The sequence below is a fragment of the Prionailurus bengalensis genome, chromosome B4 (assembly GCF_016509475.1).
Source record: "Prionailurus bengalensis isolate Pbe53 chromosome B4, Fcat_Pben_1.1_paternal_pri, whole genome shotgun sequence".
Classification (NCBI taxonomy): Eukaryota; Metazoa; Chordata; class Mammalia; order Carnivora; family Felidae; genus Prionailurus; species Prionailurus bengalensis.
In genome coordinates, this window is record NC_057358.1 from 61,209,084 (window position 1) to 61,221,895 (window position 12,812).

The following is a 12,812-nucleotide window of genomic DNA, read 5'->3' on the forward strand; positions in this document are numbered from 1 at the left end:
ATTTGAATCATTTACATTTAAAGTAATTGTTGATACATATGTATGTATTGGCATCTGTTAATTGCTTTCTGGTTGTTTTTATAGTTCCATTCTATTCATTTCTTCTTCTCTTGCTCTTTTACCTTGTGATTTGATAACTTTTTTAGTGTTATGCCTGGAGCCCTTTCCCTTTATTTTTGTATATCTATTTTTTTTTAAAGCTTATTTTATTTATTTTAAGAAAGAGAGAGAGTGAGCAGGGGAGGGGCTGAGAGGGAGGTAGAGAGAGAATTCTAAGCAGGCTCCATGTCAGTCCAGAGCCCAGCATGGAGCTCAGTCTCAAGAACCATGAGATCATGACCTGAGCTGAAACCAAGAGTTGGATGCTTAGCCAACTGAGCCACCCAGCTGCCCCTATTTTTTCTGTATCTATTATAGGTTTTGGTTTGTGACTACCAGGAGGTTCATATATAACATTCTAGCTATACAGCAGTTTATATTAAGTTGATGGTTGCTTAAGTTCAGACATACTCTAAAAGCACTTCGTTTTTACTCCTTCCCTCTACGTTATACATATACGATGTCTTTTTTTCCCCACATCTTCTTATTTTGTATATCCCTTAACTAATTTTTGAAGATGTAATTGATTTTACTACTCTCTTTTAACTTCATACTAGCTTTATAAATGATCTACTACCATTATGATATGTTTATATTTATCAGTGATATTTTTTCTCTTCGTAATTTTCTTTTTTCTAGTATGATCTTTTTTTCACATAAAGAAGTCTCTTTAACACTTCTTATAAGGCCAGTTTAATAGTCATGAACTACTTTAATTTTGGGGGGGAAACTCTATCTCTCCTTCAGTTCTTTTTAAAAAATTTTTTTTTTCCAACGTTTATTTATTTTTGGGACAGAGAGAGACAGAGCATGAACGGGGGAGGGGCAGAGAGAGAGGGAGACACAGAATCTGAAACAGGCTCCAGGCTCTGAGCCATCAGCCCAGAGCCTGACGCGGGGCTCGAACTCACGGACCGCGAGATCGTGACCTGGCTGAAGTCGGACGCCTAACCGACTGCGCCACCCAGGCGCCCCACTCCTTCAGTTCTTAATGATAACCTTTCCAGGTCGAGTATTGTTGGTTGTAGGTTTTTTCTTTTCAGCACTTTGAATACATCGTGCCACTCTTTTCTGGCCTCAAAGTTTGTACTGAAAAATCAGCTGATAGCCTTGTTGGATTTACCTTGTGCTGAAGTATTTGCTCTTTTCTTGCTGCTTTTAAGATTCCCTCTTTATCTTTAATCTTGGACGTTATTATTGTGTGTCTTGGTGTGGATCTCTTTGGAGTCTATCTTGTCTGGGGCTCTCTATGGTTCCTGGTTTATTTCCTTTTGCAGATTAGGGAAGTTTTCAGCTATTATTTCTTCAATTAAGTTTCCTGTCCCTTTCTCTCTTCTCCTTTTGTCTCATTTCCTATGATGCAAATGTTGGTACACTTGATGTTGTTCCAGAAGTCCCTTAACCTCTACCCATTTTTTAAAATTATTTTTTCTAGGGGCGCCTGGGTGGTGCAGTCGGTTAAGCGTCTGACTTCAGCCAGGTTCGATCTCGCGGTCCATGAGTTTGAGCCCCGCGTCAGGCTCTGGGCTGATGGCTCGGAGCCTGGAGCCTGTTTCCGATTCTGTGTCTCCCTCTCTCTCTGCCCCTCCCCCGTTCATGCTCTGTCTCTCTCTGTCCCAAAAATAAATAAACGTTGAAAAAAAAATTAAAAAAAAATAAAATTATTTTTTCTTTTTGTTGTTGAGTTGGGTGGTTTCCATTATCCTGTCTTCCAGATTGTTGATCTGTTCTTCTGTATCCCCTGTCTTGTATTGACTCCCTCTAGTGTAGTTTTCATTTCAATTATTACATTCTTCAGCTCTGATTGGTACTTTTTTTTACGTTTTTATTCTCTTTGTTGAAGGTCTCACTGAGTTCATACACTCTCCTCTCTAGTCCAGTTAGCATCTTTATGACCATTACTTTGAACTCTTTGTCAGGTAGATTTCTTACCTCCATTTTGTTTCATTATTTTTATGAGGTTTTGTCCTTTTTGGTTTGGAATTTATTCCTCTGATCCTCATTTTGTCTGATTGTTTCTGTGTATATTGGTCAGTTATATACTGCTCTGGAAAATAGTGACCTTATGTAGAAAACTTTCTATGGGTCCCAGTAAAGCAGTTTCCCTTGATCACCAGAAACAGGCATTCCAGGGGTGTCTCCTGAGTGGGCTGTGTGTGCCTTCCTCTTTTGACTGGGCCTCGACTACTACAGTTGTGCTGGTAGGTATGGCCGGCCTTCTACAACCTCCCCCAACTTGGAGTTGCTTTAGAGGCTGCCTGCCTCTGAGATGTGGCAAGCTGGCATTTGCTCTGGAGGGGTGCCTGCTGGGATGGGCAGGTTAGTAGGATGGGTCTGCAGGGGCACACTTGGGTGGGGTGAGCTGTTTTAGCAAGGAAGATGGAGAGTGTTAGAACTGGCTCTTGCCTGTGTCAGGCCACCTAGGCTGAAGAAAGGCTAGAAAAATAACTCCTACCAGTACTTCTGTTCTGGGGGAAAGTTCCTGTTGACCCTTGCCCCTCTGGCACATGCCCTAAAATTAGTTGGTACATCTCCTTCACCTATAGAACCCAGGTGCTCTTCAAACTGCTGCCATTGTGCTTGGTCTTGGATGAGTGATATAGTGCTCTGGCCCTCTAAGACGGATCTTGGTTTCCTATACCTCTTTGGTTCTCTTGGAGTTATACCTGCTGATTTTCAAAGCTAGACATTATGAGACTTGTCTTCCCAGTACAGCTTCCTAGGGCTCAGGATATCCAATGTGGGGCCTGATCTTCTTGCAGTGGGTTTTGTTCCTGACCACTTCTCAGTCCCTCCTGCCCTTCTTGATGTGGCTTTTTCTTTATATCCCTGTGGTCAAGAGCTGTTCTGCTAGTCTTCAGGTCATTTTCAGAATGAGTTGCATTATGTGTACTTTCAGCCTCAGTATGTCTGTGGGTGGAGGTGAGCTCAGGATGCTCCTACTCTGCCATCTTCTCTGTAGTCTCATTCTGATTTTTTTTTTTTTTGAATGGCTGTTGATTTTGATTGGATTCTGATAATTTGAATTTTCACTTGTTGATTGCTAAATTTTGTTGTATTATTTCAAATAGTGTATATTGTTCCAGTTCTCATTTATTTGAAATCAGTTGGATTATTTTGAGGTATATTTTAAAGATTTGTTAGTGTGGGTCCAGAACAAGCATATTGTAGGACAAGTTTAACCCCACTACTAAGGAGATGCCCTCCTGAGGATTCAGCTGAATCTCAATGCATTACAAGGTTTATCCACTCTGACTAGTAGGAACATAAACTGTTGCCAGCTGTGTGTGAGCTCCAGCTGTTGTCCCATCTACTCACTTTTGTTTGTCTTTTCCTAGCCTTCTGTAGTTTTCTGTCACTCGTGTATGGGTTTTACTCATCCCAAGACTTGAGCAGACTTTTTTGAGATTCTTACCCAGTGTAGTTTTCTCACTTCTATGCAACTAGAATTTCTAGTTGCCTTATAAACTTAACTTTTTGCCTTATAAACTTTTAACTCTGTTTCCTTAGCTCAGTTTTGCTTGGGTTCCCCCACTATGTCTTCTAGTTTGTAAACTGACTCCAGGTTGTAAGCAGGGCAATTATAGTGCTTGCTTTACTTTTTTTGCTTTCTTTCAGGTATTACAATCCTATGCTGCCTGTTGTCGAATATCCAGAACCCACTGTTCCATATATCTTGTTCAATTTTCTAGTTATGTTAGTTGAAAGTTAAGTCTGGTCCCCATGTCTCCATTTTGATTGGAAGTAGAATGGTATCTCTATACTGTAGTTTAAACTGTTTTTCAACCTTTGTCATACTTTTCCTTTGAAGTAACTCTAGTACAGAAGATAATTGATCCTGTAGGAGTGGGTCGCACTCAAGATGTCTGTGCGTAAACTGCTGGTGATAGGAAATATGTGTTTTATTTTTTCTGTTCACTCTTTTTATCTTTTATTATATTTTATATTTTATAAAGTATTTTATAAAAAGTAGAGTGTCTTCTTGTCCTTAAGTCTTTGTGTAAAATTTACACACTAGGAATATGCACTATATTTTTTGGTAGTTTCCTGTATCTTAGACATGACTTCCCACTCTTAGTAAACGTTGAGAAACAGACATTTCTCATTTCTGTATCCGTAATAGATTATTATAATATTTAGAAAACACACACGCATTTTGGTATAATGTGAAGAATTTTAGTCTAAAAGATTTATGCTGTTTGGTTAATTAGAGATTCCCTAATAGAGAATAGAGTATAGTTGCAGGGTTTTCTTGCTCATTTTCTGAAATGAGTCTAATCTGATCTTTCTCCAGATCTGTATTCTTTCTGACTAGGTGACAATCCCAGTGCTCTCTATCCTTGGCATTATTCTCCTTTTCACTGTATTGAAACTATAGTTTATAAGATAGCTGCAGTTGCCCTTGGAGGGCTCTAATGCTTTGGCTTTTTAGGATTCATGCATGTGGTAACAAATACCACCAGTAACATCATCTCTAAAGGATGAGGACTATAGATATGTACAATTTAAAATTATTTCTTTTGGAAACTCATCTATTTTTCCATTCTTTCTTTATTTCTTCTGGAAATTATATGTGTTCTTCAAGGTTATGCAAGCTTTGACAAGCTGTGCTTTGCCAGCCTATCCAAGGGAAAAGTCAGCACCTTATATACAGCCAAAGTAGAGGAGAAAAATCCCCAATTTTTATGTCATTGTGTCGGGAAATGGAAAGCATAGTGGGTATGTGTGCATATATATGTAAACTTGTAGCTCTGCATGCTGTTGGGTCTATATTGTGTTCTTTTTATGTCTTATAGGGACAATATGATACAGGCCATGGTAAAAAAAGGTTTTTTTTAATTCACTTTTTAAAATAGGTGGATGTTGGGGCACCTGGGTGGCTCAGTCAGTTAAGCATCTGACTCGGCTCAGGTCATGATCTCGTGTTTTGATTTGTGAGTTTGAGCTCCACCCTTGGCTGTCTGCTGTCAGCACAGGGTCCACTTAGGATTCTCCGTCTCCCTCCCTCTCTGCCCCTCCCTGGCTTGCATGCTCTCTGTCTCAAAAATAAATAAATACTAAAATAGGTAGATGTTTTTGTGATGCTGACTGTCAAGATAAAATTTCTATTTTTAGTTAATGTATCTGGTATCTATATGATATTTATATACATAAATGAAATGTTTATGTAGCCTTTGCATTTTACCCTAGACTTTGTTGTGTGCTAGCTTGTGTTTGACTCTGGTTTCATTTGGCCTCCTTTTTCTGAGACTTTACCTATTAAATGTACACAGCCTACCTTCTCGTGTTCCAGTGCAACTTTATGTTACTCATCTACTTTTTTCTTTTGCTTGTGTCCTGGACAAGATTTCTCCCTCTATATTTATTCTTTTCTCCTTTGAAAGTCACCTCTTTGGTATACCATTTCACTAGGGTATTATTATACAATTTGATAAATTGAGTAATTCTCATGTATTAATGATACTGCTACTGATCTTTTATTTAATTTTAAGAGTTTTTAGGCTTTATTTTTTCTTGCATTTATTGCTGTTTTCTTTTTTTTAATATGAAATTTATTGTCAAATTGGTTTCTATACAACACCCAGTGTTTATCCCAATTGGTGCCCTCCTCAATGCCCATCACCCACTTTCCCCTCCCTCCCACCCCCCATCCACCCTCAGTTTATTCTCAGTTTTTAAGAGTCTTTTATGGTTTGGTTCCCTCCCTCTCTAACTTTTTTTTTCCTTTCCTTCCCCTCCCCCATGGTCTTCTGTTAAGTTTCTCAGGGTCCACATAAGAGTGAAAACATATGGTATCTGTCTTTCTCTGTGTGACTTATTTCACTTAGCATAACACTCTCCAGTTCCATCCACATTGCTACAAAGGCCATATTTCATTCTTTCTCATTGCCATGTAGTATTCCATTGTGTATATAAACCACGATTTCTTTATTCTTTCATCAGTTGATGGACATTTAGGCTCTTTCCATAATTTGGCTATTGTTGAAAGTGCTGCTATAAACATTGGGTACAAGTTTCTGGGTTTTTTTTTAGATTCTTACCATGAGGAAAAGATATGTCTTTTTAAAACAAGTTAAGTAGTCTCTTAAAACCATCAGGTTCTTGGAGAAAATTGTTTTTCTTGAAACTCAGGCCAGCAGAGGTATGTCTGTATTGTTTCCTTGGTATCTACAAGTCAGGTATTTTCATGGATGTTCTGCTCGTCCCAAAAAGAGAGCCTAAAGCTGAGTTTTTCACTTGGGGAGTGCTTAAATGCTCCACAAATCAGTGACCAGATTTGTTTCATTTTGTGCCCATGTGGTTTCTGTGGGTAGTTTGTTGTTTTAAAAACTTTCAAAGAAGAGCATTTTTTTTTTTCCTGGCAATCATGTGTATCCCATGTAAGTATTTTTCATTATTAATAATCTTGAGAAGAACCAACTCCAGGTCATAATACATTTGGCTAAAATCATAAGGTTTTATCCAGTCATCCCATATGATTTGTGTCTGGTTTGCCAAAATCCATTAATTTGAAATTCCCAAAGGGCAGAGTAATGGTTTCCTCTCCTGTTTCTGTCACCAACCTGATTTTATAAATTATTTCTATCAATTTTGTGTAAATTAATAGTCTTTAAGAGAAGTTCATGAGATATATAGATTTAATTTCTTCTAGGCCTATAGGCTGGTTTTACTTTGGGGTGTTTCCACCCCTTCTTTCATACTCTATATAGAAATTTCCCTTTCTGTTTATGACTTGAATTCCAGCTTTCTTATTGTGTTTTGCTTTTCATCTTCTTCCTCATTTAGGCTTAGTGGTTAGAAATCTTGTCTTTAATTGAATTTCAAAGTGGTTGAGTTTTTGTCATTTTCCGTTCTCCTGTCCAGCAGTGAGGGTTTGCTTCTGTAGGTATGCTGCAACCTTTTAATAATGAATTTGGTTTTAAAGAGAAATTGAATTAAATTCTTGAGTTATTTCAGAAAGTTGTAACATCATGCTATTTATATTTCTGGCCACAGTGAGGGTTTTCATGAAAATGAAGTTTTGTAGTGAAGTTTTTCAAAGTGAAGCTTTTGTGTCTCAGCTTGTAGGCGTGAAAGGTGTCTTTAGGATTTGGCTAGCCCAGAATTACAATGTTAAATAGTCCACATAAATTTTTTAGTTATTAAGTGAATACTATTTATAATTAGGAAGTAAACAGAAAGAAAACCTGAAGAACCCCTTCTCTGAATTTTCTGATTTAACAGAGGACGAAACTGAAATCTAGATAGATTCCGTGACTGAGATAATCTGCAATTTAATGGAAGCATTAGGTCTAAGCGCCTAGAGCCCTGACCCCCACATCCAGTGCTCTTTCCACTCCCTTGGAATCTCTTACTATCTTATCCCTAATAAAATAACAATTTAGTGTAAAATGTGATAACATTCTGGTTTTAAAATACTCTAATACATTTTTGTGATATAAGTTTGAGTGATGAAAGCTTACAAATTCATACCACATTTTCCTCTTGTCCTATAAAAACAGTATTGTCTTTGAGGTTATCATTTGGTTTAAGCCTATTCTTCATTGTATTAAAGTAATTTTTAAAATTTTCCAAAGCTATGAAAACATGCAAATAAGAACTTCCTATTTAGCATTTATTGATAGCCTATTTAGCATTATTTTTTTCCTGTCTTTCTAACTGAACCTATTTTCTTCAGGCATCTAACCCTTCTTCACATGAGTCAGAAAAAGGGGTCTTCTTTCCTCGATCCAGGATTGAGAGTCTAAGTGAAACATGGAAATTCCCTTTCTTTGCTAGTGACAGGTTCAAAGATGGGCAGATCACAATCTCAGAATATCTTGGTCACTTTGTTTCCAGCCTGTTGGTAAAGCTCCACACAGGCACTCAGCCAGGGGAGTTTACAGAGAGTTCCTGAAGCTTTGACTTGTAGTGCTTAGAGCCTGCTGTATCTGTGTGCTTCCTCTTACATTTGACAATGGTTATACATTTCCTTATTGTTTAAGCTCGTTTGCTTTTGGAATTTCTGTTACTTCTGGATAAAAAGTATGCTATCTGATGTATCTCCTAATACTTTATTTTACACTGTGAAAGATGATTCAGTAAGAGATTTTGGCTACTAAATTGATGTGAATTCAAGGAATAGGGGAGACTTTCAATAGATTTGAAACTAGAAGAATCTCTGAAGAGATTTGTGACTGAGAGAATTATAAAATCAGGGCTCTGTAGGCATCATAACCCATTGTGGTTTACCTTTCATCTTTTAGCTCCACTGAACTTTTCCTTTTAAACCACTGACTCCCTAAATCCAGTAGTTTCTGTTCATTCCTTATCTTCTTTGATCTCTATTATGCCTGTTTCTATTCTTGTACAGTTTTTCCTTATTATTTCTAGGGCATCATTCTGTCTTTGTATATTCATGATCATCTCTTTTAAATTTCTTTTACTAACTTACTTTATTTGACCTATCCCTTGAGTAGTAATGGTTTTCTATGTTGTTGTTGTTGTTGTTGTTGTTGGCCTAATTAAAAAAAAACCCTTTTATTGTTTAGAATAATTTTAGATTTATAAAAAATTGTGAACTCAGTACAGAGAGTTCTTATATACCCTACTCACAGTTTTTCCTATTATTGATATATTAGTATGGTACATTTGTTAAAATTAATGAACCAATGTTTATACACAATTACTAATTAAAGTACATGACTTTTTTCAGATTTCCATAGTTTTTATCTACCTTCTTTTCTCTATTCCATATTCCCATAAAGCAGGATATCATATTACATTTAGTTGTTATGTATACTTCGGTTCTTCTTGGCTGTGATGATTTTTTAAACTTAACTTGCTTTTGATGACCTTGACAGTTTTGAGTAGTACTCGTCTGGTGTTTTATAGATTGCCCTTCAATCAGTTGAGGTTGGTCTGATGTTTTACTCACATTTGGAATGAAGTTATAGGTTTTTGGGAGGAGACCATGTATGTAAAATGTCATTTGATCATGTCATATCAAGGGTACATACTATCAACGTGACTTAATCATTGCTAATGTTGACTTGAATCATTTGGCTGAGATGGTTTTTGTCAGGCTTCTCTGCTTTACATTTCTTCTTTCCCCTCCTTTCCATATGTATTCTTTGGAATGATGTCGGTGTGTTCAGGCCATACTTAAGGAGTGGGGAGTTCCTCCTTCTTGAAGATAGAGTATCTGTATAAATTAATTGGAATTTTTCTGCATGGAAAATTTTTTCCTTCCTTCCTTCCTCCCTTCCTCCCTCCCTCCCTCCCTCCCTCCCTCCTTCCTTTTGTCATTTATATCAATATGGACTTGTGGATATTTATTTTCTACTTTATTTGGCCTAATTTTTTAATTACTGTATTTATATTGATGCTTTCTAAATATGTTTATCTTGGCAATTCTCACTTCTGTTTTAGAAAGAGCTCTTTCTAGTTAACTCCCTATTGGACTGTATTCCACTGGCTTTTGTTTTTGTTTTTGTTTTGAAACTTTAATTTTTTTTTTCAATGTTTTTTATTTATTTTTGGGACAGAGAGAGACAGAGCATGAACAGGGGAGGGGCAGAGAGAGAGGGAGACACAGAATCAGAAACAGGCTCCAGGCTCTGAGCCATCAGCCCAGAGCCTGACGCGGGGCTCGAACTCATGGACCGCGAGATCGTGACCTGGCTGAAGTCGGACGCTTAACCGACTGCGCCACCCAGGCGCCCCTGTTTTGAAACTTTAAATGTGACCATATTGCCTAGACTCATACTAATCATTTTATACCTCATCTTTTTCATTTTATGCCTCATTGTCCTACCTAAACTTTCTTTTCTACCTGCTTTCTCAAGCTAGAAACCAGTGGAATCTTTTAGTTTTCCTTTCCCTTTTACAACCCCCATTAGTTGCTCTTATTTGGATTATATTTATGTCTTTCATTTCCCTAAAACTAACCTATTACTTCCACCCTTAATCCACATTGCTTCATAGACCTTTTTCTAAAATACATGTCACTTATTCAGAATACTTACATCCCTTCTCAGAATCCTTCAGTGAGTTCTGTCTCTTGACTCTAATTTAACTGTGATTTTAGGCAAATTACTTGGTCTTTCTCTAGCCTAAGTTTTCTTTTTTAGAAAGTGTAGATAGATAATGATAGACATCTTCTGAGGATTAAAAGTGGTAGCATATCTAAAGAGTTTAGGTATGTGTCTGATACAAAGTAGTACACTGTACAAGATAGTTATTTTTATTGTTTTATGGCTCCAACTCCTTAGAATGACCTTTCACAATTTGGCTCCTACCTACTTATCCAGCAGCTTCATTTGTAGATATTCTTCTGCCATGGGCACCTTTGCATTCAACAGTTTCATATTACTCGTATTTTGGGTTTGCCATACTATGTGCTTTTTATACCTGTCCTTTCTCACATGTTCCTTTGTCAGAAGTGTTTTTATCTTTCTTGACTAACAGGAAAAAGTGGCTTTTGCATATCTCAATATTCAACTTAAATATTCCCACCATGCAGAGTTAATCATCACCTTTTCCTATTCCTGCCACTATACCATGTGTATAGATATCTAATGTATACTATATATATGTTTGCAAGTTTGTCTTTGTTAAATTGTGACCTCCAAGGGGAAAGGAGTAAACTTAATTTGTCATTACATTGCCAGCATTTAATATCACTCAGTTAAATTTGTTACATAGACTGCCTTGCAAGTGCTGAAATCATGTCTAAGTATCCTTTACTAATGGTCAGCAGGCTTCTACTTGAACCCACCCTGTAGTGGCACATTTATAATTGGAGAGGTGGTGATTACTTTTAGCCGGGTCTAAATTTTAGAATTTTAATTTTATGTAGATTTTAAATCTCTTTGCTTTTGGCTTTCATTTGTCTGTTCTTTGGAGCCATCATTAGTCTGCGCATTCAGCATTGTGCAAATATTTGAGCACCAAATATGTTTGAAGTACGTTTCAAAAATCTCTTGGTTAGAAATGAAATAAACCTGAAACACTCCAGCCTAAGAAAAACAAATTTGACATTGATATTCTCCAGACTTTTTTTGATTATTTACCTCTATCAGGTATCAGGTATACGTCCAATATTGGTGTGTTTATCTACTCATTGTGTGTGTGTGTATGCATGTGTGTATGACTATAGTCATACGTACATTATAAAACAGACACAAATATAGTACTTCGCCAAAGATAATATAAAATACGTGTATTTTATTTTAGATGGAGTATTTCTTCTCACATTCTGATGGATCGTCTTGCTTGTCTCCTGCTCCTCCTCAGGGTGGTATGTGCACACCATCTTAAAGACGTCTGATCTACGTAATCAGACTCTGTTATGGGTAGGGTTGGAGCTGGTCTTTGGGATGACTGAAAAGATTCATATGCCTTCAGGAGATTTGCTTTGTTTTTCTTCTTAATTGCTTCACTCTTTCAGACCAGCTTCTCTCTGGGGCTAGGGCCATGGTTGCTAGCTTTGGGCTTGAGCCTTTACAGCTTTCATTTGTTTATTGAACAGATTCCAAATGGAGAATGTAGTCTGTGCCAGGCACTATTCAAGGTATTGAAGATACAGCAATGAGTATTAAAAAGAAGTATATTTAAGTGATAAGTGCTATGTAGAGAATTAAAGTAAGATGATGTGACAGTGATTAAGTGACTGCTTAAGAAAGCCTTTGTCCAGAGGGAATGTTAAAGCTGAGATCTGAATCAAAAGAAATAACTAGCTCTGTAAATATCATGAAGAAGAGCATTCCAGGGAATAGCTTAGGCAAAATATTTAAAGTGGGACTGAACGTGCATGCTGAGGAAGTAAGATAAGGTGGTGGAGTTCATAACTTAGTAGATAAAGAGAGTTTTGTGAACAGAAAGGGAAGGGGCTTCCTCCCTTCTATATCTAGTTGGAAACATCCCAAGGAAAGATTGATTGATTGAGCTATAGTTTCCTATCCTTAGGACTAATTATTAATTGTGTTATTTTATTTAGTTCAGTTTGAGCAAATTGCCCACAGTTATGGCTAGGAGAAGCTTGGAGGGAAGGGTGTTGGGTTGGCAAAATTAAGAGATGCCACTTACTATGTGTGCCTTATAGTACAAGGGGTTTTCATTTTGTTATCTAAGAGTTCTGTTTTAATACATTTGAAGATAGCTATTGTTTCTTTGTTGACTTTTTATGAAGGCTAAACTTTTGTAGTTTTTTTCAATATCTCTTCATTCTTCTCTGAAATAAGTCTTTAACAACATGTATTATTTCAACAGTACATGGTAGTGGTGAGGGTGAAAGGTGGAAAGAGAAAATGAAAGTCTCAGTTCATTCTTCGAATATATCCATTCTACTCCCGGAACAACCATTCATGTGTAAAGGATACATGTAATGTGATGATTCTCTGTACTTTATTTTCTAAGACAGGGAAATTGACCAGTGTATTTTAGGAAGCATTTTTTAAGTTAAAACAAAAAGAGTTTTCAGATGTCTCTGCATAACGGAGAAAACTTTAACTCATATTGTTTCATCTTCCAAATATTTTGAGTGATAGTTTTGCCTATTGTTTTTTGGTAGTATTAAAAACTTTGATCCAATATGACGGTTGCAGCTGCATGGTTTGCATTTTGAATAGTAGTGGGTGGACATAATATTGATTCATTGGTGGTATTTACCATTATGGGAAAAACTGGATACCAGATTTTGATGTTTCTGAAATGATGCAGTTTGTAGCATA

The 12,812-nt window shown here is 36.9% G+C and overlaps 1 protein-coding gene across 18 annotated transcripts in view; it reads left to right on the forward strand.

Moving 5' to 3' along the window:
* The window catches only part of CCDC91 (coiled-coil domain containing 91), a 353,607-nt gene that overhangs the window by 39,823 nt on the left and 300,972 nt on the right, over positions 1–12,812 (forward strand). For 6 of the 18 annotated variants that reach the window (XM_043562023.1, XM_043562025.1, XM_043562041.1 and 3 more), the window contains one exon: positions 11,317–11,380. The exons of 11 other annotated variants lie outside the window; for them this stretch is intronic. In XM_043562023.1, the coding sequence (XP_043417958.1) occupies positions 11,317–11,380 (64 nt within the window). Of the gene's footprint in view, positions 1–11,316; positions 11,381–12,812 lie in introns of those variants that run through there. One more of the 18 variants, XM_043562037.1, reaches the window with a different exon arrangement.